At 37.0% G+C, this 26,698-nt stretch overlaps 1 protein-coding gene across 1 annotated transcript in view; it reads left to right on the top strand.

The window, feature by feature from the left end:
• The window catches only part of HSPB8 (heat shock protein family B (small) member 8), a 68,871-nt gene that overhangs the window by 10,231 nt on the left and 31,942 nt on the right, over positions 1-26,698 (top strand). Inside the window, exon 2 of the mRNA XM_044068320.1 lies at positions 26,297-26,360. Coding sequence (XP_043924255.1) covers positions 26,297-26,360 — 64 coding nt within the window. The remainder of the gene's footprint in view (positions 1-26,296; positions 26,361-26,698) is intronic.

The raw sequence follows: 26,698 nt of genomic DNA, 5'->3' as shown, positions 1-26,698 counted from the left end.
TATGAAGGTAATGTTTTACTGCTTTTAGGAATGTGGTTGAAATTTAGCTGTTGAAGTTCTTTTGCCAGGGAGCATTTTCCTAAAGGATTTTGTAGCAAGAATCTTCTAGGCAACTGCTCAGCACACCGGAATAGAAACAAAATAAAATAATTAGATGTGTTTAGTTGTTGAAATTCGTAGATAAACAGCTGATCAACAGAGCAAGTATTTGAAATAGTGTTAGGCCGACATACCTTTTGCACTGTATTTCATTGTTGTGTATTTAAGCTTTATAGCGTTTACACAGGAAGATATAGAACAGTTAACACAAGATTTTTCTTAGCAGGCAAGCTTGAAGAGTACTAAGATGAAGGTTTCCAGATTTTAACAAGACCGGTAAAATGCCTGCCTCAGTCAATTCCCATTCTCTCTCAGCAAAGTACCGTCTGTAGTTAGTGAGAAATTTAAGCACTTTAGATTCAACAGATTGAAAATTAACAAATGCAACAAACACTAGGCCATAAGCATGATGGTCTTTTCCCAACCCAAACTGTCTCAAATTAATTACATATACATGTACTAGCAAGTAACTGTGCTGCTCATAAAACATAAAATTAGGTACAACAACTAAAATCTATAGCAGAAGCCAGTAGAAACATGAAGAAAGAACACAATCAGACAGAAACACACTAAAAGCTTATTTGCAATTACTTCTATTACAAGGTAATTCAGAATGTATTAAAGATAGTTTAACGTATTAAAAATAATTTAAAATGTATACCTGTCACTTTACAAATATTTATATAATGCAGTTGCAATAAAACATACAATTATGTGGTGTTTTGTAGGATCCTATCATCTATCCAGCATCAGTTTACAGTTTAATGTTTCATGTCAATATGCCACCTAAGGAAAAGTCTGATGAGCTACAACATGTAGCCACGTTTAACCCGAACAAGGCAGCCGTGCCTTTTTACTAGTACGCGTGATACTCATATGTGCCTTTTTACTTGTGCTTAAATGGAGCTTTTTTATTTCTGAAGAAGTCCCAGATGTAATAGGAACTAAAGCACCCAAAATTTGTAATAAATTATTGTTATTTAACAGACCCACAAGACGTCTTCAGGTGTGTGCAGTTACTGGATATCACCATGCTTAAGTGATATAGTATGTATAGATGCATTTCAAGACTCTGTGATGTGAGTCAGAAAATTAGAACAAATATATTAATGTCTTAAAAGTAACTTTTTGAGTTGGTATTGCTATATGTGTATACCCTATGCTCATTTTATTACATCCATTGTCATATTGTGGAATAGCAACCATCAAACTAAACATACTTTCATTCTCAAAAAGTTCCTCATTCAGAATTCTGAAACTCACATATCAGTTTTGAACCTATATTTTAAGCTCTTACTTCCCTCATTAAGACCTGTCAGTACACCAATACATTTTATACCACTCTACCTAGCACACTGCACGTGATCTTGCTTTGGTAACCTTTCTACAAACAAGACTAGCAGCTTCCTTTTCCTCTTTCCATTTTGGTTAAATATTATATTGCTTACTGACTCCAACCTATTGTTTTGTTTCGTTCCACCAAGCTTCAGTTTCTGCTACTCTAAGACATTGTCAGAGTATCAGAATAATGATGATCAGCTCATAGCACAATGCTGGTAGTAATAGTGCACAAATAATCATTCCTTTTGGTTTGTTTATGCAAGTATTTATTATTTCTCTGTCATTTATTCACTTAAGTCCCACCTATTTTTATTTCAGTGCATAAATGAGATCAACAGCCTTTTCAAAGTATAAAAAGTCCATTCCACAATGTTTCATTTTAATTTTAGAGAGTGGTGTGTCTTGCCTCCAGCACATGGCAGTTTTAGATTACATACCCTTTGTATTTGCAGGATCATTAACACTGCTATCTGTCTTTTGTAAACCTTTGTCATTTCCTTTATATAAACACATTTACTTTACTGCAAATGCTTTTATATTATTTCAGCCTATATCATTGGTGTCGGCATGAATATACACCTTTTCAATGTTAGCTACATCTGGATTATAGAGTATTTCTGCATCACAAATCCCCATGCTATTTGGGAGTCCATAAAACTAATGAATCCCTGAAGCCAAAGTGTATAATGAAGTAATCAGTTTTATTGGTGGCTAAATGTCAAGATGAAGCCAAAGAATGTAAATTTACCATAAAGTCTGTTACTCGGGATGCATGCATCGTTCTTCTTCCTATATGAAAGGTAATGTTTCATGAGGAAACAGCACTGTTTTCAGCACTTTCTCAAAAAAAAAAACCATTTAAAAATACTAGTCATAGAAACATTTAGGCCATGGTGGTACAGTGGTAGCGTTGTTGCTTCACAGCAAGAGGTTCTCCCGTTTGATTTCCGGCTGGAGAGCCTTCTATTTTTTTTCTAAGGCAAAGTAGTATAAATTATATGTTACTGAGCTTAGAGATGAATCAAAAAATGTAAATAAATGGAAGTACTGACAAAGAATATCTGGTACTTCCATATTATCGCAACCACATATTCTCAGCATTCTCGGCAGCACATTATTTCAGTGACAACAGAATACCATGCTGCCAAGAATACTGTGAATGTGTGGTTATAATAGGTAGTACTGATCACTTTAAGCTTGTCTACATTATTTTTGGGCACCGTATTTAAGATAATACTGTTTTTTTTTAATATAACCAAGCAAAGATAAGATATTTCAGAAATAAATGGTAGAAAAATGAAAACCTTTTTATGTCCGAAGAATAATTTCTGTTTGGTATTGCAAACTGTTATAAATTGTGTTCTTAATATGTGTTAATCAATGAAATATTTACAGAATGTTAAACTTCTGTGCCATTTCTTAAAAGCCCTTATCCTTTTCTGAAAATCCAAAATCCTTTCCTTAGCAGATACAAACTTGCTTAATAAAGGTCAAACCAATATCTACTTTAAAAATGAACCATTCAAAATCAACTGAGTAAGCGTAATTAAGTGTGGTTGCATAACAGTCAACCAATAAAGTGTGGTTGCGGTAATACTTTCTCGAAAAAGTAAGCAAGTCTTCCACTTATGTTTTTAACGTGGTTGCGATAATATCTTATTTTAAAATATAAGCAGAAGACTTGATTAGCAGCACACTTTCTTTAATTGATTAAAACACTTTAACAAAGTAGATTTACATTTTAAAACAACCACGCATTCTCATCATTCACGGCATTCTAGGCAGCATGAAATTACAGTGAGAATGGAATGTTGAAGAGAATGCAGTGAATGCTGACAATGTGGGGTTGCGATAATACGTAAGTACCGAATATTTAAATTAGCTGACATTTTGTGAGCCTATTCTGATGATGTCTGTCTGAGGTAGAACATGGTATGTACAGACTAAGGGTGCAGAAATAGCATTGTTACATCCCCAGCTAAGGAATGCATTAGCCAATAAATACATTTTGGATAACAATGAATGGCTTCACATAAATGTGAGAGCTGAAGAGTTCCAGGTTTCCTCAGGCCTGTAGAATGATCTCTGAATTCTTCCCATAGTTCATTCACTCTACAAGTGGTTGAATACCACATTAGTGAGAAATGACCTACATGACCACATAAACAATTCCTTGCCAAAAAAATTAAAGAACTTGTAGTACTTGCGTATTATCGTAACCACATTTGCAACCTTGTCTAATTCATTACGTTTTCACAAAATGACTTTGTTCTTAAGTTAAAAGTAGTGTGTAAACTGCTTATTGCTTTTGTATCACAGTTGTGGTGAAACCAGAACAGGACTATGAAGCAGGAGTTTTTTAACCAACTGTCTGCAAGCGGACAACATTTTTCATCAATAGCATTTTTGGAAACACAGAATCTACAACCACTTGGTGTACTAAAATGACCAGAAAAGTAGGGGGACCTGCAGCCCTGTATGTGTTTCACAAACTGCTAATGCCCCATGCACCTTTCTTTTAAACAAGGGATTTTGATAATGTTTTGCAGTAATTGCTTAAAACAAAGCAAACATTTAAAGAAGTGGTCCCTCCCTTAGTCTATACATTGTTTGGGATGCAGCCTTGCCAAATCCGCTCTGAATTTAATGCCAACAATTGCTAAGTAGTTTTGCTGGATGTTCGCCATCCAAAAATTAATAATGATTAAAGTCCAATGTAAAAAAAGTTTATTATATTGTGATAATAAACTTGTTTTGTGATAATAAACTTTTTTTACAGTCCGAGTTGAGAGCTCGTGTTGTGTTTCCTGCACCAGACTAACACTCTATTTACGTTGTCGCCTGTGAGTTTTGCTTAAAGTCCAATGTGTGTTTTTTCCATCAGTCCTACCAGAAATGCAAGCATTTAAATCTACAAGTCATCTGTCTACCAGGAGTACTTTTACATCACAGGAAATGAGCCATATCTCCTTCCCAGCAGAAAGCTACGTACTGACTCCAAGTTTTTTTATTTTTCTTCAAAGAATGCTTAGCTTTCCTGAAGTAAGGCTATGGGAAAACTGAAAAGTTGTTCACTTCAGTCTTACTAAATGTAAATGAGAAAAAAATCTTTTAAAGAAGCAAAACCATTCCGAATTACACGTTAGAAATGTGGTTGCGATAATACGTAAGTATCAAACTTGTTAGTGATGGTTATAATACACACTTGAGTGCATTGCATATCTGAGAATTAGATTTACAGATCAAATTTGTTACATCAGCACCCCCACCACTTCTGGCCATTGTCAGATAATTCTCTTGGCATGCCATTTCCTCCTTAGAGGACTACAGATTTAGACCTTGCATAATTACATTGTGCAAATGCATTTATTGCTTGCCATGTACACACCACTCAAAAATATTTACATGACAGCTAACTCTATTGTCAGCTATTCAATCCTTCCAGCTAAAAGTGATGCAATGCAGAACTTCAATAACAAACTTACTTTTCCACTGATGGGGGGGACACAATTTCCTACCCATGGGGAACTTTATGTCAATATTGTCATCTGTTTCAAGTGATTGGGAAACATGCTCGTGCATAATGTCCAAATGGAAATGCTCTTGTCTGATGCACCACAATAAGTGTGCCAGGCATGGAGTGTGGGATAAATGTAATGTGGTCTACCAACTCACACAGGATATCAGGATCCATACATTCCCATACAACCCTGCCTGATCAGAACATTAAAATTCTAACATTCTGCTAGCACATTGTATATGTGAACATCACATTGAAATACGTCATGCAATTATGGACCAAACATTGTATGAAGCTGAAAGGTAAGTTTAACTCTTATTTCCAGTGCTTCCTACAACAAATGAAATAAAGTTTAGTCGGTCCAGCTTGAAATTCCCTCACTCCTAATGTCTGATTGTTTTGTGTAGCAACAATCCATTTTTTTTAGAAAGTATCCTTACGTGCTTTTGCCATGTTATGAAAAGTAATTTGTCTCCAAGCTGGTATCAGAGTTATACAGTTTCTCAGTTTACAGAGAAGTGATCTTTAGTTCTAATCTGAAACACATTCCAAAGTTGGAACTGTGCAGAAAACAGCCGAAACAGAATGGGAAAAATGCAGTTTCAAAAAAAGGCAAACTTCTATTTAAAAATACAAGAAGAAAAAGAAGCTTGGATCACTGTATAGAAACAAGACATTTTTAACCCCACTGGCTAGGACTGCAATCGCCTGATCACACCTACTCTCTACTCTTTTATATGCCTCGCCTGTACTCTCAAAACTCAACAAATCCAAACTAGGTAAACTGTCCCATAGCTACACTCAAATTGCCAGATTCGCCACTGGCTCCACCTATATAACCCACCACTGCCAGAACCTTAAACAACTAGAGTGGCTAGAACTGCCCAGTTTAATTCAATTAAATCAACTCTTAATAGCACACAAAATTTTGTACCACCCTGAGGATACTCCCTCACTTAAAAATATTATTAAGCCATATAGCAACCTAAGATCCCTACGGTCAGCCGATAAACTACTGGTCCAAACCCACAAAGCTAATAACTCTGCTGGTGAATCCCTGTTTGCCAACTTCATTGGCAAAACCTGGAATTCGTTGCCAAACTATATAACCCTACAATCCTCCAAAAGTCTCTTCAAAAAAAAAAACCTCAAACAGTATGTCAAAGTGAATTGGCTATGCCCATGTACCAACCCTGATTAAGTTATAAACTAAAAGCATATTCTGCAATTATCATAACTTGTAACTACATCACCAAGCTCTGCTTCCAATCTGATGTCTCTTACTTTTAATTGTCTGTCCATGAAAATTGTGAGTCCCTACTAGGGAATACTACTAACCCATTGTATATAATCACTTTGTTTTTATAATTGTTTGCTAATTTCTGTGTAATCTATGTAAGTTTGTCTATGTAGAGCTTTTTTCCCCGGGCCTCCACTGAAAATGGACATGTATCCAGTCGGACTATCCCGGTAAACAAATGTAAAATAAAATAAAAATAAATAAATAAACTTGAAGGGATGTTTACAATTCAGTGAAAGATCATCAGGACATGCAAACACTGCATTTTTTTTCTTTTAATGCAGAAATATCTGAGGTACAGTATTTCTTTAGGACATAATATTTTCATGTCCTCAAATTCTGTTCTAGATATGCTTCTCATTCAGTTTTCTGAAGCATCAAACAGGTTACATCACTTCCTTTGTATTCCTATGCCATTAGTATTTATGATTTAATAAAGGCATATTATATGTACAAATCTGTTATAATGTTTTCATACTATAACTATCTTAACCAGCTTTAGGAATAATGGCAACTGCCTTTTGTTCCTTGTCTTTGCGGTTATTTTCTGAAAGTTAGTGGTAATAATACATCTGCTATGGTGAGCATTATTAGCATTAATCCTCTGACATATCAGAAAGTATAGCAGGTACAAAACTGCACCTACTAACAGAATAATGACAAAGCGGTAATTTTGGTTCATATGATTTTTGTTATGTTTAGCACTCATGGTAGTGAGATCTGTGAAGATCAGACGTTTCATGGGACAGATACAGTTAGTCTCATTGAGTGTTTTTAGGGGTGATGCAATTGTACACTTATGCAGAGTCGCATCCAGTTCTTCTGATCTATTTCTGACATTGCTAATTATAACTGTAATGGCATCCCAAGCAGGCTCCTTTCAACAGATGTCATTTGTTCTGGAAAGCTCTGGGGGCGTGAATGAAATTTCCAGTGCCTGAGCTGTACAACCAGCATGTTTACAATATCAGCTGAGCTTAAAGCAGCCCTCCTCAGCTGAAACAGTCCGATAGCTGTGTTCAGAATATCTGTTGCCCTCAATATCCTGGCTATAAAATTAAGGTCCCCCAATGAAATGCCCCAGTCTAAAGTAGCTTATCTGTTAAATAAATTCTCAAAAGTTTCTTATTTACACTTATAACCATGTAAGGGGTCACCAAAGTTGAGAATGAAGACACAGGATAATGACAAAGTGAGCTTGCTAGTACAGGTTTTAGTCTACAGTAAGTTTTTCTTTCATTGGACAACTTTAAAATAGTCTACATTAGTTTTTCATCTTACAGAGAATGAGACTGCTGCAATAGTGTTGAGGCACAAATTAATTGAATTCATGCTTATAAAGAGAAGATTACAGCCAACAGCATCAGTCATCCAATACTCAGTTAACTGCTATAACAGTGTCACTGTTGTGTGACATTCCATAGTGAATAAAAGCATTCCAGTCAGATAGCTGCTTGGAACAAATGGCTGCAGCAATACACTTATTATTCAGTAGTCAACTAAATATAAAATGGGCAACAGGTTTGGAAGGACCTACTAGCCAATGCCTGAGATCTGAGGGTCACCTTACTATTTGTCCATGATCATCACCTTACTGGAAAAACAGGGTCAGCTCAGGACAGCTATTCCTTTCTTGCAAGGACTACTCACATAGAAAACACTTAGGCTTTATTGCAGTGATCCACCTTCTTGTCTATTTCAAGCTTATCAGCATAACTCAGATAACAAACAAGTAATATTATTTTGTACCCTCCACACATCTGTAAGCTGTGCTATCCCTGTGATTCCTGGCTGTCTTCATACTCTTTGGGCTGTGTTATAAAATTCTGAGGGGTTAATGTAGCACTACTCCCTGTTAGATATCTTCAGATAAAGTGTGTACTTTGACAAGACTGCAATTATATTTTCTGGTGTATCTGCTGTCTGAAATAGCATACTGTGAGATCCTAAAGGAATTAATCCATTGGTGTCATATATGCATGTATATCTATCTATATATATTTATATCTATATCTATATCTATAGTTTATTTATATATATATATATATATATATATATATATATATATATATATATATATAATGGGGCCAGGATGTCACTTCAACAGTGCCAATCATCTAGAGTCAGAGTTTACACCACCAGATGGCTAACGCTGGCACAGTAATTCTTCCACACCACACACAATTTAGATTGTCCAATCTACCTACTGCATGTCTTTAGAATGTAGGAGGAAACTGGAGCATCTAGAGGAAACCCACACAGATACAGGGAGGACATGTAGACTCCACACAGAAGGCACCCCAACCCAAGAATCAAACCAAGGTACCTCTTGCTGGGAGGCAGCAACACTATCAACTGAGCCAGACAAATGAGGAAACTTACTTTAGTCCTGTATAACTACTCACATTTTTTAGGTGTTGTCTTGGGAAATAAACTGCCTAGAAAAGTCTGTAAAGAAGACATCAGTGTTTAGATAGGCAGTAAAATAGGATGAGTATGTATATTTTTTCTAAGTCCCTGGGTTAAGTATTTTATGAAGAAAGAAAGAAATAGGAATAGATAGATGCCAAAAGGAGAGGACCCAGGATAAAACCCTATGGGATACCACCAGTTACATTCTTGCATTCAGCAGAGGCACCAGCAACCTTTAACATGACTTTTTTTTCTGATAGAAACTGTCTATCCAGTGAAGAAAATAAGGGCTTGTATTATGTTTGGATAGCATGGGCAACCGTACCAAAGACTTTAGCCAGGTCAAGACAGGAAGTATACATGGAATGGTCATTGCCTCTGGCTTTGGTGATCTTTTTGAAGAAGTTAACTAGGTTAAGGAGACAAATATACCATTGACAAAATTGGAAGGATCTATATTATAGCAACAAACAATCAGATGATCGAATATTGTTATATCGATCCCTAAAGTGCGAAAACTCGAAACAGCAAACAACCAGAACAGCGATTTTTTTTCCCACGGAAAAAAATCGCTGCCCCCCCCATAAAAGCCCACTAAATGAAGTGGGGGGGGGCTTCCCCCCACACCTCCCCTACTTAAATATGCCAACTCTGAGATCACACTACAGTAAAGGAAATGGCACAACCCGTACGGCCAGCCCATCTATTTCTTTTCCTGGGAAAAAATTTGCTGTTCCGGCCATTCGCTATTTTGCCGGTTCGACATTTAGTGTTCGAACTAACAGCGTTCGATCATCTGATCGCTTGCTAAACTAAAGTAGACCTAACTGGAATACTTAAGAGTCTAAGGTCAGCAGATTACTTCTGAGTGAATGAAATAAGATAGGATATGGCATGTTATTCTGTATAACCTTACATATAATACTTGTAAGGCTGATAGGTCTATAATTACCTGTATGATATGCTGTATCTTCTTCTTCTTCATTCGGCTGCTTCCATTAGGGGTCACCACAGCAGATCAACTGTTTCCATTTCTTCCGGTCCTCTGCATCTTGCTTTATCACACCAACCACCTGCATGTCCTCTCTCACCACATTCATAAACCTTATCTTAGGCCTTCCTTTTTTTCTGTTACCTGGCAGCTTCATCCTTAGCATCTTTTTCCCAATATACTCTGCATCCCTCCTCAGCATATGTCCAAACCAATGTAATCTTGCCTCTCTGGCTTTGTCTCCAAGCCTTCCAACCTGGGCTGACCCTCTAATATACTTATTCCTAATCCTGTTCATCCCCATCACACCTAGTGCAAATCTTAACATCGTCAACTCTGCCACGTCAAGCTATGACTCCTGTCTTTTTGTCAATGCCACTGTCTCCAGCCCATATAACATAGCTGGTCTCACTACCCTCTTGTAGACCTTCCCTTTCACTCTTACAGGTACTCATCTGTCACAAATCACTCCTGACACTCTTCTCCACCCACTCCATCCTGCCTGTACTTTCTTCTTCACCTCTCTTCCACACTCACCATTACTCTGAACTGTTGATCCCAAGTATTTAAACTCATTCACCTTTGACACCTCTACTCCCTGCATCCTCACAATTCCTCTATCCTCCCTCTCATTCACACACATATATTCTGTCTTAGTCCTGCTGATCTTCATTCATCTTCTCTCTAGAGCATATCTCCATCTCTCCAGGGTCTCCTCCACCTGTTCCCTAGTCTCACTGCAGATCACAATGTCATCTGCAAACATCATAGCCCACGGGGACTCCTGTCTAATCTTGTCTGTCAACCTGTCCATCACCACTGCAAATAAGAAAGGGCTCAGAGATGATCCTTGATGTAATCCCTCCCCCAACTTAAACGCATCCGTCACTCCCACCACAGACTTCACCGCTGTCACACTACCCTCATGCATATCCTGTACCACTCTTACATACTTCTCTGACTCTCCTGACTTCCTCATACAATACCACAACTCCTCTCTAGACACCCTGTTATATGCTTTCTCTAAATCCACAAAGACACAATGCAACTCCTTCTGACCTTCTCTGTACTTCTCCATAAACATTCTCAGAGAAAACATTGTATCTGTAGTGCTCTTTCCTGGCATGAAACTATACTGCTTATCACTAATCATCACCTCCCTTCTTAACCTAGCTTCCATTACTCTTTCACATAACTTCCTGCTGTGACTGATCAATTTAATCCCTCTGTAGTTACTACAGCTCTGCACATCACCCTTACTCTTAAAAATCGGTACCAAAACACTTTTTCTCCATTCCTCAGGCATCCTCTCACTTTCCAAGATTTCATTAAACAATCTAGTTAAAAACTCCACTGCCATTTCACCTAAACACCTCCATGCTTCCACAGGTATGTCATCTGGATCAACAGCCTTTCCGTTTTTCATCCTCTTCATAGCTATCCTTACTTCCTCCTTGCTAATCCACTGCACTTCATGATTCACTATCCACACATCATCCAACCTTCTCTCCCTCTCATTCTCTTCATTCATCAGCCCCTCAAAGTACTCTTTCCATCTGCTCAACACATTATCCTCACTTGTGAGTATGTTTCCCTCATTATCCTTTATCACCCTTACCTGCTGCACATCTTTACTAGCTCGGTCCCTCGGTGTAGACAATTGGTACAGGTCCTTTTCTCCCTCCTTCATGTCCAACCTTTTATACAACTCTTCATACACCTTATCCTTAGCCTTCCCCATCTCTCTCTCTTTGTATTGCACCTCATCTCCTTATACTCTTGTCTACTTTCTTCATCTCTCTGACAATTCCACTTCTTCTTCGCCAACCTCTTTCTTTGTATACTCTCTTGTACTTCTTCATTCCACCACCAGGTCTCCTTGTCCTCCTTCCTCTTTCCAGATGTCTCACCAAGCACCTTTCTAGCCATCTCTCTTACTAGCTCTGCTGTAGTTACCCAGCTATTCGGTAACTCTTCCCTGCCACCCAGTGCCTGTCTTAACTTTTCCCTGAACATCACCTCACAATTACCCTTTTTCAATTTCCACCATTTGATCCTTGGTGCTGCCCTCACACTCATCCTCCTCTTCTTGATCACCAATTTCATCCTACAAACCACCATCCTGTGCTGCCTAATTACACTTTCCCCTACCACCACTTTACAGTCTCCAATCTTCTTCAGACTGGCCCTTCTGCATGAGATATAATCCACCTGTGTGCATCTTCCACAACTCCTGTATGTCACCCTATGCTCCTCCCTCTTGTTAAAATACATATTCATCACAGCCATGTCCATCCTTTTCAAAAAATCCACTACCATCTGACCTTCTGCATTCCTTTGCTTAACACCATACCTACCCATCACTTCTTCATCCCTTCTGTTCCCTTCACCAACATGCCCACTGAAATCTGCTCCAATCACCAGTCTCTCACCCTTGGGTACAGTCATCACCACTTCATCCAACTCACTCCACATTTTTTTTTCTCATCCATCGCACACCCAACTTGTGGAGCATATGCACTAACAACATTCATCATTACACCATCAATTTCCAGCTTCATATACATCACTCTATCTGACACTCTTTTCACCTCCAAGATAACCTTACATATAATACTCTTAAGACTAATATGCGTATAGTTACCTGCACCAGTGGTTCAGTTGCACTTATGCAGTGGTATCACTGTGGCAGTTTTCCATGCATCAGGGGCAGAGAAGCTGGAATTAAAAAAATGTTAAAGAGAGGCAGAAACAGGCTATATTTGGTGTTGATAAGGAGGCAAAAAGGGGTATTATCAAGAAATATAGATGCAGTTGTGTATGGCCTAAAGATCATGATTGAGGGGCATTTGGGGAGAGAATTGATTAGGCAATAGGAGCAACAACAGGGTGGCCTGGTGGTGTAAAGTTGGAGTTAAATTTATCCACCAGGGTATTGGCTATTGACTTGGGATTATTTTACATGACATTATTATAAATAAGATTGGAGCATTGCTGACCATTACTTCTAAGTTTACAAACACAGTCAAATAAGTAGTGTCAGTGGTGCAACAGATAGCATACTCACCATTGGTGTAGCAGGCTGTAGGTTCTATTCCCACAGCAGGTAGCTTGATTGCTGACACTGCAGTGCAGGGAGTTGCTGCACTCTTGATTGTGCTGGCCTTTGGATAAAGCATTAAACAAAGACCCTATCTGCCTGAGTTGGCAGTAGCTCAAGTAGGTGTACATAAGATCCTGTGGCACCTATCAAAAAGAGTAGGGGAATTTAGCTGATGACCCAGCCACATTTTCCCTTAGTAGTATAAATACCACCTTGGGTCTCTCCTGAAAAGAGGTTAATAACCTAAAGGGACTAACTCAGTCAATAATGGATAAATAAAAAAAAATGTGGTTGTGCTTACTGGAAGTAGAAATTCTAAATTCATATTGAGACTCATACATTCTAATGGTATACTTGAGATTTTTTGCAAAACTGTCAGAGGGCTTTTGGTGACCAGTTTCTTCATCTTATTCTACATTTTGTTAATGTGAATCTTCTGTCATTAGGGTCTGCTTTTAAATTTGTCATTGTATTTGCATTGAATAGGGATGGTTTTCTTAATACAACTGCTTGGCAGTGAGAAGGAGTCAGAGGTGAAATTGACAGCTTTGGCAATGAGGTTGATAAAAGGAAAGTTACTTCTGAAGTCCCCTATGTCACCTAACAGCAGTAAGAGGTTTGTTGTGCAGATGTCCCTGAAGAATATATTTTTTAGGCTGTGTGCCACAGGTTTTAAAACAGGAAAATAATATTGATCTGCCATCAGACTTAACTAGAGAGGTGAAGATATAGCTGGAGTGAAGACATTGGCTATGTTGGCAAGGGGTGGTAAGGACAAGGTGAAAGACATTATAGGTCTCTAAGTAGGAAGGTTGGTAGTTTCTTCAAGGGATATGGCACTGATGAACTCTAGGAAACCTAGACCACATTTATTTCTAATGGTATAGGTCAGCAGATGATGGTCGGGTAGCTAATGCTGCATAGTGGAATGGTGTAGGCTTGGAGAATTATCTCTTCTAGTATATTTAGGTACTTTTCTTCACAAGGGGGAACATGTAAGGGATCTGTCTCTAACTCTGAGGATCTCAAGTGTTTAAATTCACATCCCTAGTGATTTTGGAGCAAGTAATACCTTTATTCATGTTAATTTGGAATCTCTGTAAGTTCAGGGTAGGGGCTATAGGCGATTTGTCTTTAGATGATGAGATCCCAGACAAAGGCAGATACTCCCACAAAGTTTCCAGTAGGTCTGAAAGAGTGATAACCACTAAACCCTGGTATTGAGGAGTTACATCAATATAGTGAAACCAAGTCTCAGTAGCTATGCATATGTGAAATATGTTTGATAGAGAAGAATGTCAAACGTATGGCAAATATTTCTTAAGACTGAAAAGCCCCACCTTAATATGCTCTGAGTCAGAGTTTGATATTTTTGAATATCAGTGAGATGGACTCTGCATAACTTTTGGAACAATTACGGGTAAATAATGGAGATGTGGGTAGTTTGGGTATAAGATGGCATAAATTAATCCATCATGATATGGTACTCAGGAAGCTTAGCTAAAGATCTCTAAATTAGCTGAACATAAGTTAGAGTAGTGCTGGTTTGTTATGCAGAGTGTATGTGATGCTTAATAACTGTAGCTTGACGAGAGATATTAGCCTTTGACCTAAAAATACTTAATAGCTATCATAAATTATATAAGTATTGTGTAGCCACAATAGGTTGCCAGTAACAAGACAGTTTCAATACTGTCTCAAAGTGCCAAATGGAGGTAGGTTGGCCACAGAAGGCGATAGAACAGACTGAAACCCATGTAACCAGAGGCAGGTGGCAGACAAGGTAAACTAATGCACTGAAAGGGGTAGCAGTCCTAGTTGGGTGGCAATAACACAAACTAAAGGACTAGTATAAGCAGGGTGCTAACCAGCACAGATAGGAAAAGCTACTTTTGGTAAGTAGCAGATAAAAGGTTTTAAAAACTCTTTGTTAAAGTGAGTGCCAAGATTCTGCACCTACAAGGTTTTAAGTTAAATGGGGTTCTGTGTTTTATCTGACTATAATACAGACTGTTCTATAACCTACACTGCAGTTATACACCTGGCCCTTAACTTTTTAGCTGAGGAGTCAGGGACAAAGCCAAGAAGAACTACAGGGAATGGCTGAAAATCAGGAGAAGTATTTTAAATATCATTCTTATACACGTAGACAGTTGCTAGAATAACAGGCTTTGTATTAGCATGTATTCTCTGAAAGAAATGAAGTCTGGAACTCAAATGTATGTCATTATTTAATGACTGCATTGTTACACCTTGTGCCTGGGGCAGACTCTGCCTTCAGCCTACAATAGCTATACTACCTGCAGTAAAAAAGACAAGTAGTCAGTGCAGCTACAAGGAGAAGTACAGTGATCTTGTAATAACAGATGAGAGTCATAAACATAGCACTGACAGCATTACATGTACAGCACTGCACTGCCCAATGGTGCAACAGTGATATAATGCAATTTGAAGTGATGGTAAATCCAGATGGAGCACCATCTTGTTAGCAGTTCATTATTATATCTTTGAATCAGGCACTGTATAGTTTTAGGTAACTACACTGCTGTTATCCCTGCTATCTCATTCAATGCGTTTGCACAGATGCCTATAGACAGTTAGGCACACACACACACATGCACACACACACACACACACACACACACACACACACACACACACACACACACACACACACACACACACACACACACAGATAGCTGCAACAATGTCCCTACATACAAACACAGATACATGCGCACACACACACCACACACACACACACACACACACACACACACACACACACATACACATAGTTGCAACAATGCCCCTACACACACACACACACACACACACACACACACACACACACACACACACACACACACACACACACACAAACACAAACACACACACATAGTTTCACAAACATTTTCTGCTACACTGCTATCAGTCTTGCTCTTGGCATAGTAATTAATGGGTGTATGTCACCATCCAAAGTGGATTACACTTTTTTTTCACTTCCCTCAGCAAATAAGGAAGTAGAGAGATATTGTTTAATCAGTACCATACTATTCCAACCTGGTGAAATATTCTGGGAATTTGGACATGCCTAATTGGTGTCAGCCACATCCCTAGACTGACACATTTGCATGTGGGCTCATCCAGTGAGACTGATGTAGCACTATGAATTATAGCCTTCTCACCACTGTAGCACTATAACAATCCCTGAATCTGCTGCAATGCACTGAGCAATACAGCTGCAAATAAGATAGTGTAGCACATTACACACTTCTGAATTCCAGTCAACAACTCTGAGTTAGATGATAAAGAATCAAGCATGTGAGAGTGGTATGCTCATGTGATACCAATATGGTCTGAAGCAATTAGTATCAGTAAAGAAATGAATACAAGGAAATGAATGACAGCAGTTCAAATGGAAAAGAAATAGCAGAAACTAATAGCGGTGCAACAATATAACAAATCTCAAAGTCAAAAAAGAGCAAGCACTGAATTAATGAAATAGTAAATAGTTTAAAACAGTCATCAGATGGTAAAAATTGAATAAATCAAGCACTAACAGCTGAGCAGACAGTGCCATACAACAAAAGACAGCAGGCAATATTTGGTAATTAAGGAGGGGAACAGGGAGTAGAACGATTAATTTTAGGAAATAAATCATATTGGAGTTAAAGACAATAAAAAAAGAACATTTACCTTTTGTTAGAGTCAAACGTTTTGGAGTTGTTGGCAGTGAAAAGAATGATTACCTTTGGTTGTACTGATAGTTGAGGACATGTTTACTCTTGGGAGTACTTTTCAAAGTGTGTTTGTGTAGTCATACATACATGTACATATGTCTTAAGATTCTTAAATTGCAAGCTGATGGCAAATAAGCAATATGCATTGTTTGCAGCAGTCACAGAAAACAGGTGCACTGCAGGATGAAAATCATTGCTCACTAGTCCCAAGTGCTTATAAAAAGAGATTGGTGATTGTTGGCAGGGTGCAACCAAAATGGAAAAAAAAAAATGTATAGAGAAGTGAATGATCGTGCAAAACATGTTAAGTCTACAATACACTTACACAATACATTGTTCACTCCTGTTATATGCAAGGGGTACCTGAAACGTACTTCTAGTACGTCTTTTCATAAGTATGCATCCACAGATAACACAAGGCACAAAGACATGGATAGTTATGTCCCTGATGTCAGGTATAATATCAAAACCAAATTATTTTCATCACAGTGTTAAGGATTAAATCTATAAGTTGACAATGCTGGGCAACATGATGACTGAGTGGTAAGATCTCTGTCTTTATCTGTCCTGTGGAGTTAGCATGGTTTCCCATTGTTTATGTGGATTTTCTCTGTGTTCTCTGATTTCATCCCATATTCAAAAAACAAGATAGTTGACTGACTACAGTAAACTGTTCCTCTATATTTGTATATTTGTATTTACCCTAGATGCTGTGATCCAGGTCATGGCTAAAAAGTCTGTTGACCAACCCATTTATCTAGTTAATTAATAGATAGATGACTAAATAAATAAATAGACAGATAGATTGATAGATAAATAAATAACATGAAAGTTTTTGAAATGTGAACATCACTGAGCAAGTCACTTAAGGGAGAGTTTCTGGTCACTGTAGAAAAGTAATTTGCATTTGGTGGGCTCACTGGGTTAACAAATGAATAAACAATAATAAAACCTGTACATCCTGACATGCTTTGGAAATTTAGAGACTGCATCCATATGAGAATAATTTTCAGGCTTGCAGCACAGTTTCCGTAGTAATAAAGCAAACAATATAACAGAAACACTTATTAATTATGGAACAATGTTTCAATGCCTTCCATACTTAAGAGCTTTCCTCTTGTCATTTCAAGGTTACGTAAGGAAGAACTCACGGAAGGCTAAAGTAATGCTTTTATCACAAGAATCGACCTAAAGTAGCCAGAAAGCTGTTTTTGTGTTTATCGGTCATCTTTGTAGGCATTACCGCTATTACTCTGTATCAGAATGTACATTATAATTTGATAAATGCATTTCAAAGGACTTGAAAAAGCATAACTATTCATGGAAGCATCAATACAAAATGATTTATAAGGTATCTATTTTTGCTACAGCTGATACATTACTTCTTTCCATGCTGCATAATGCTACATGTGTGCATCAGTCTGACAGCATAAAGCCTCGGGAGTTTATTGAAATATAATTTGCACCTTGAGTTGTGCATTATTGTCAGACAATAGCTCGCAGTAAAAATATTTGATTTTTTTACTTCTGCTTATTTTTTTCAGTATAAGTTTCACTTTAACTGGTTGGTTGATAAACATTAATTGTATTTAACAGGGTAAATGTACCATGACTTCCTGCTTTTTTCATTATCCAAGCTATAATTTCACTAAAAAGTCACAATGCATTTAAGGAGAGATAAGTGGTCCTCAAATCCAGTAGTAAAACAGATGCTATTTAAAGGTTTTGGAAAAAAATCCATAATTCATTGAGAACACCAGCACCTTGGAGATGATCAATTAAAAAAAGATAAAATTTATATTTTGTCTTCATTTTTATGAAAAAAGCAAGCATAGGGTATTATGGTCAGAGGGTGCAAGACAGACTGACAAAAGAAATGCAAAGACACTAGAATAAATACAGAGAAGGTAAAATGGTAACTGAATTCACTAAGAGAATATAAACCACAGGGACCTGAAGAACTGGCTTACAGGGTTCTTGGAAGTTTGTCCATTGTGTTGCTGTTCAGATTACCCTGAAGGAAATTTTCAGTAGGTCACTGGTCACTGTGGAAAAACCCATGAAAACGTTGTGAGAAAGGAAAAAAACTACAGAGCTACAGACCTGTTAGGCTAGCAGCATTGACAGTTAAAGTTATAAAAAAAAATTCTTATGCAAAGTCTGGTTGCTTTCCCAGAGTAAAGCATTCTGCTGGGCAATAAACAATAAACATTTAATGGACTTTTTTCTCAATGTATAAGTTAGAAAACATATGATGGAGTTTAAATAATAGTCCCATGTTTCAGATAAATCGTAGTACACTGCATCACAAACACAGCCATAAAAAAAATTATAAATGCTTTATAAAATGCAATGTTTAAAACACTTACTCCATAAACAACATTAACATTATATCAGTTTAATTTATTTTGTCACCTTTTAAGATTGGCTTGATACTTAACTATGTTTTCAGACCTGGCAAATGACCAGCATGTAATGACATAATCCATCTACACTCTGCTAATTAGTACTTTGTCCCCAGGAGTATATAAATGGATTACATGCTTATAACTCATAGTGTATTTTGCAATGTTTTTATGGCTGCTTTTGTGATGTAATGTAATATGGTCTGTTAACTGAACCATGTGATTATTATTAAAAGTCCATTAGGTATTTTATAACTGATGCATTGGGAAAGGGTATTTGTCTGAAAGTCTTGCTTGTTGTTTACAAGTTATTCCATATTAAATCCCATTGTGGTGGCTTGGTGCTCATGTCTTGTGTTTTTCTGCTGTTTTGATTACTGAAATCTTGAGCTGCTCCTTGACACCTCTTTTTGGATTCATGTTTGGTATTCACATAATAACTTAAGCTAGCATTGTGCAATATCAGTGAATGAATGGCAGCTGATTTGCTGAGTCACTGAAAGTTCAAAAAACATATATCAAGTGTCAGCTGGAAGAGAAAAAAGCTGAGACAGAATACCATACCAGTGCAGTGATGGGTATACAACTTGTACTTGAATATGGGGGTGTAGGGAGTTTTATCAGCTTGTCTCCTGCAAGAAAATGTACTTTGTTTGTGGTATAATTTTATTTTGGTATACATAGAGTAGCTTGCCTGTTCAGGTGTTCAGTGTTCTTGTCTTAGGTTTATTTTAGCAAACCCATACATAATTAATGGTGCTTTTATGTAGTTTTGCAATTATCACCATTATCCTACACCTCAAACTTTTAATAAGCACATTTGCCCAAATGGTGCTTGTATCAGCTATCTGTTTATGTAGATCTTTGTTCATACAATAATCACTCAGATCTATATCACGTAATGAAATATCACATCATCAGACACCTAAACTTACAAATAAGCAAATGGACTTTTCATCAAAGTTTTTCCTAGGGCAAAATAACGGTTGGCCACCATATGGAATTTGCCCTTTTCCCCACTTTAGTGCAATCTCAGAGTTGGCATATTTAGTTAGGAGGGGTATGGGGGGTGAAGCCCCCCACATTGGAGGGTGTGGGGGGTGAATCCCCCAACCTTGGTAGGTTTTAAGTTTTATGTGGCTTAGCATTGTTTTTGCCCTAGGAAAACTTTGATGAAAAGTCCATTCGCTTATTTATAAGTTTGTTTAAAAAGGTGTTTGATGAAGAGGGGTTTGACGATGTGAGATTCAGTTAAGTGATATATATACCCTAATAACTAATACAAAGCATACTCAAAAGAAACGAAATCATAATTTACCAAGTAGCAAACGTGTAACAAACTTTAAAGTAATAGCCATTTTACCATCATTCTATCCAGAAGTGAACAAAAGAACAAAGCACACCATGCCATGGTTACATGTGTCACATTAGTGCAAGGTCGGTTTAATAGCCCATGACATCTCCTCCCAAAGGTCTGCTTTACATTCATATAGATTCCCTCTACAATTTTGCTCTTTCAAGTTCATACTGCTGTCAACAGTTTGAGGTGCATGACAGTTCATAGATTTATTTCTGTATGACCTGAATTAGGTTGACACAGTTTCTTGAAAGCAAAATTTAGCAAGTCATAGTTCCAGAAATGAAGATAAATGTATAGGTTAATTCACACTCACTTGGCATGTGGCCTAGAAGACCATTTAGGAACCTAGATCAGTTTCTTCATTGCCCAAGAGCACTGCTTTGTTAAGTGGCTTGTTTAGAGTCACACAGTAGGCAAATGTTGGCTGAGAGAATCAAACTTTAGACTACAAGAAGCAACTCATTAATAGTTCATAGCAATAGTCATCTTTTCTAACTACCAGATATTGTCAGATATGATTGTTCTTTAAGCTTCATTTAAACTGAAATAGATGACTGGTTTCAGACACTGACCTACAGTTTACAGATGCAGCATTCTTCAGGTGTACCTGTCTGCTCCCCTGCATGAAATACAATTAGCTATAGTAAATAACTGATATGATTGTATAATTTTATTAATGTTAAGGAAGAATTCTTGAGATTATAGGGTGTTTTATAACATTTATGACTGTGGTGATGGTGAGGAATTTTCTTACTCTTTGGAAGGTAGAGGCTGACGATACTCTTTGTGTTGGTATGTGTGAAATGATGCATAAAAGTGTACTAGATAATGATATGAAAATGATATGGAACAAAGTGTATATGAAGGATGCCTAGTTTTTTTTTTTTATGAACGTCAAATCCCCTCTTATAAACCTTTTTGCATGCTGAGATTTGCAACTGCTACTCCACTAATCATTGATATCATTAATATGACCATTTATATGATCAGTTCCAGGGCAAATAACCCTCTTCAATAGGTGACACAAAAACAACATTTGATGAAGTATACCTTGATGAACTTTTTGCCACTGGTAATTCCTAATTGCAGAACTATGCAAATAATAATGTTAGGTGAATTCAAATCCTCTTTCAGATTTATAATCATATCTACCCCTTATCAAGTGCAGTTGTAGCAAGATCATGTTAAAAAATTGTCTTGCAATTAAAACAGTAGTTGATTCTGTGAGTTATAAGGTTTTGATGAATTACAAAAATAAGCAAGGAACATTCCACACAACAGACTGGTTGACAGCATGTTCCTATTATTATATAAGCTCAAATGGCGTAGTGGTAAGTCACTGTGGCTATGGAGTGCAAGGTCCTGGGTTCAAGACTTGCAAAGGCTGATTATTTGGGTTGGGAGGGTGGCCTAATGGTTAAGGTGTTTGCCTTACAAACACAAGGTACAGAGTTTGAATCTCACAGGGGATAACTGGCTAGGCTTAAAATGGCTCGCAAAGGCAGTTAGCCTAGTACTAACTATGAACTTATATTGCAATACACTACAAGAATACTCCGGAGCTTTGAACAGCATCTCCTGTTCATTCATAAACCCAAGATTAACTTAGGTAAAACCCTTTATTGCTATCTGCCTGCTAAGAACTGGAATAAATTACCACTAGATATCCATCTCCTTAGATCTAAACTCCAATTCAGAAAGGCAGTAAAAGATCACTTTAGCAAAAATAAACTGTCAGAGCGATTGACTTACCTCTCTATACTATCGCTACCCTTTATTTCTTCTTCCATGTAACTCTACCTTTTTCAAAACACTCTTTATCTTTTTTTTGCATTTTATTTTTCATTCCATTGTGCCTCTATACACTTTTAGTATTCTTATTACAGCTCTACCCCTTCTTCTTACATAAACTGGCAGTTTATTCTGTTCTGGTATTGGACGTATCAGTCCAATGATTATGCTTTTGAGATCCTTATTACTTATTTGTTATTACACTTAATCTTAACAATCTTGTATGCCTAATAATTATACTCATAAGTATTCTTATACACTGTATTTTACTTTCACGTGCTATAATGTTGCTTCTAATTGCCATGCATGCTTTTCCTGCTTTGTTATTCTATGTATGTTTCTTATCTTATTAATCTGTACACTAAGTTTTCTTTATTGTATGTATTTACTGTGGAGCTTTTCTCCCCAGGTCTCCACTGGAAAGGTGTTTCAATTCCAACTAGACTAACCTGGTCAACAAATGTCAAATAAATAAATATTAAAATATGTTCATGATTCATATTCATGTATCATATTCAGATTTCAGATACTGTTACTATGCTCAGGATTAATGCTCATTGTAATATGAGAAATTAATTATTATTCAGAAATACCACAGCAGAAAAAAGATGATAAATTACGGTCTCATATTATTATTTTATGATATCAGCATATACTATCCATTTACCCCCTTATCATTCATTCTTCTTAATCCAATACAAGGTCATGGGATAGTCTATCTCAGCACACAATAAGGTGTAAAGCACAGAAACCCATCCTGAACAGAGGGCCAACTTGCCACTTAAGACATACATACACTCACACATTCAAGGAAATCAATGGGAAATTTAGATGATTGCTTTTCACCTACTGCATACCTTTTGCATGTTGGAGAAATTGAACCACCTGGTGTGAGCCCATGCAAAGACAGGGAGTACATGAGAAATCCACCGAGAACTCAATGACCTCTTTCAAGAAATGAGCTGAAGACTCAATCATTAAGAGTCAGTGGTGCTAAAACATTTGATAACTTTTTATTTGTGCATTGAAAGTCACAGTTCTTTTTCTATATTGTTTCCTTTAATGAAATCTTCTGTGAAGATACAGACTATGATTGCCAAAAAGATTGACTAATACAGAAAGCTGCTCAGAGCAGTGTGCATACAAGGCAACCCCATTGTGATTCTTAGAGTCCCCTTGCTGTCTGGAAGCACAGCTACATGGGTAGTGAGAGTTTCAGAAGCATATTAAAATGCAGTTGTTATAGGTAGTACCTATGATAATGAGACCCCATATTGCAAGCTACTCTACAGAGCAGCACAGAAAATGTTTAGGTATACAACACTAGGTAGTGGCAAGCACCTGTGCATTTCAGTGTGGGGAATATGTGTGTGGAAACAGAAAAGACTTGTACTCGCAGAGAGCTGTAGCATATTCTTGTCTTTATTCTAAAACTTTGAGCTGGTAATGTGAAAGGAACACGTTTAAAAAAAACAGCTATTTTTGTTTGGTCCATGGAACATGCATGTAAAATTTATGCAGCTGTGAGGATTTTACTTACCACTTCAAGTAGTGCTACTTAAAAAAGCAGACATATGTGTGAAGTGGTTTGAATTTTGAGCATCATTACTTGATGATGTTTAGTATTCAGGTTAAGTTAATAGCAAAAGTTAATGAACACAAAAAGCCAAAGTTAATTCATTTGTAATTTAAGAGCTATCTGTTGATAAATGAAGATGAATGCATGAAAGGATTTCCCTTGATATATCATATAGTAACCATGATAATTGAAATTCTCCACCATTGATAATTTCATGATGGATAATTTGCCATGAATCCCTCTAATGATAGAGCAAAACAAATTGATTTTGCTTTAGTTTTGTTATTTATTTTCATAAACACATTATGAAGACAAAAACAAGCTTACCATAGAAAACAATCACAGACATAAATTACAAGCAAACTTAAACTCTGTGAATGATTTATTGGTTTGGTGTAGTATGTTAGAATCTGTGGCTGAGAAATAGCAGACACTCAAATCACTACATGTTCATTTAATTTCTATTAACTGCTCTAGTCAGTGGCCAACAGTAGTGTTATAAAATTGGACAAAAGCCTGTTAAAGTTAAATAAATGTATTCCCTGCCCAAAAAGGATGAATACATTAAATAAGACTATGTTTGTGTTTTGTATTAAAACTTTGATGTGAATCAGTACATCACAGATTTTTCACAATTTCACATTCAACTTTTTAGACATGCCTTTCTTCTGGACAAGGTAAAGGAGGTCTACAAACTAAATAAACGAAACATTTGAAAGCCTGCCAAATATTTGCATTTTTATTGTGTGAAAAGCAGAGGGAAGTTCAAAGGAGAATATTCTTAAAATCAGCATGTAGAATTTGGTACACAATACTTATTTTAATTACTGCTTAATTCATGCATGATGGTGGCATGGTCTTACTGATCAGCTATGTAGGAACAGAAATTTACATTTTGTAATCACACCCTCATATTGTCATCTTCCCCACAAAAAAAAAAAAAAAAAAACACATATTTAAAGAATGTATTTCTCTGTTTCTCTCTTAACCATTGCTCTTATATGCTGAAAACATTTTGCAGAATGTTTGTTTCCCTACAACAATAAAAAGTGGTTGATTTTAAGCAAATGTCCTATGTGTAGGAAAGGTATTCTCATATCTATATTGCAGGCATTAGATGAACAGTCACAGATATCTTTTGGTCTCTGCATTTTGGGCTTTTCTGATAGCTGCTCAGATAAATGTATTAATCTCAGTACACTAAGTATATATCCCTATATATTTATTTGGCCAGACATTGATTGCACACACACACACACACACACACACACACACACACACACACACACACACACACACACACGTATGCACACACACATACGTATGCACACTTACTCACACGTGTGCATATACACATGTACACACACAAGACATTTTGCAAAAACAGTACAGCAAATTCCATCGATCACCAATTCTCCTTATCATGGCACACACACACACACACACACACACACACACACACACACACACACACACACACACACATTTTACAAAATCAGTATAGCAAATTCTACCAATCAGCAACACTTCTTACTATGGCACACACAAACGCGTGACATTTTACAAAGGTGGTATATCAAATTCCACCCATCACCAGTTGTCCTTACCATGCACTGCAAGACTACATCATATTTTCATGATGTTCACATTTCTTGCCTGTGCTTCTATAGGCAGTAGTTTTAACCACTGAGATCAGTTATCTGGAAGAATGTGATTGCTCAGAAAAAATAAGAGGAGTTATCTTGATAGTGATTTTTATAGAAAATTAATTGTACCATTTATATCACTGCTGAGGTTAACAACATAAGAGGCGTGCTTTCATCCCCCACACTACCACTTACCCAACACATGTAATCTTACTTGTGCTATCCTATGGTTACATAGTTGTACATATACGTATACAATTTGCTACTGCTTAGCCAGAAAAGCTTACATTTTCATTTTGTGTTAATGTTTTAAACAAAAGTGATTACTTATTTGCATAAGGCACACATATTAAGATTTTGCCCAAAGAGCAACAGCAATACAACTTCACGCAGTAATGGCTACACTCCTGTAGTACAACAGGTAGTGTTGTCACCTCACAGCAAGAGGATCTCTGATTCACTTCTCAGCTGGGATGTCTTCCATGTGGAGACTACATGCCCTTCTTGTGTTTATGTAAGGCTTTCTATGGGTTCTCCAGTTTCCACTTCCATTCCAAAGACATGCAGTAGTGGACCGGACACTCTATATTGCCCATAGGTGTGAGCGTGCATGTGTATATGTGGTATGGAAGAACAACCATGGTAGGCCTAGCCTGGTGTGACCATTGGCTCTAGATGATCATCACTGTTAAACTGACATCCCAACCCTATGTGCAAAAAAGGGGAAAAAGGGTTGTGGATGGACAGGTGAGTTGCATTTGTATATACTAGCAAACTCCCTACTACAGTAAGACATGTGCTCCAAACTCTAGACTATGTGTTGCTTTATGTACACCAATTGTACAATTCTGAGCTAGGTCAGCTTTAAGTTCTTACTTACAGCCAATATATTATTAGATGAAAGATGTAAGAAGAATGTAAGAGCACCAAAACATTTCTGTTTTTCATTACTAAACTCTTGCTATCCAAGTAACTTTTATTTTCTGTCTTTCCTTTTCTCCTAAAGGAAAACATGAAGAGAAACAGCAGGAAGGTGGCATGGTTTTAAAGAACTTCACCAAAAAGATCCAGTAAGTAAATATTAGATTCTTGAACATGGGTATACTTCCAAAATTGATTTTAGTTTTCTTAAAACCAATCTGCTATTGTTTTTTGGGGCCATTTCTTCGTTTTGGTGAATATAAATCTGTTTAATTGTTTAATTACAAAAAAAAAAATGAATGTGTTGTGCATGGAATAATATAAAGAAAAAAATCTTTTGAAAATGCATTTATTGTATGATAATGGATTCCTTTATCTGTGCAGACAAAAAGTTAAATTTATGCAGCTGGGGCATATAGAACCATCAAAAAGAATCCCTCTGTATGGGTCACAAAAAATGTATTCCAACACATTTGTAAAAAAATCT

Source organism: Protopterus annectens, chromosome 4.part0 (assembly GCF_019279795.1).
Source record: "Protopterus annectens isolate FY-2018-M chromosome 4.part0, PAN1.0, whole genome shotgun sequence".
In the NCBI taxonomy this organism is placed as follows: Eukaryota; Metazoa; Chordata; order Ceratodontiformes; family Protopteridae; genus Protopterus; species Protopterus annectens.
Note: the sequence above shows the minus strand (reverse complement) of the source record. Positions and strands in the feature narration are given on the sequence as shown.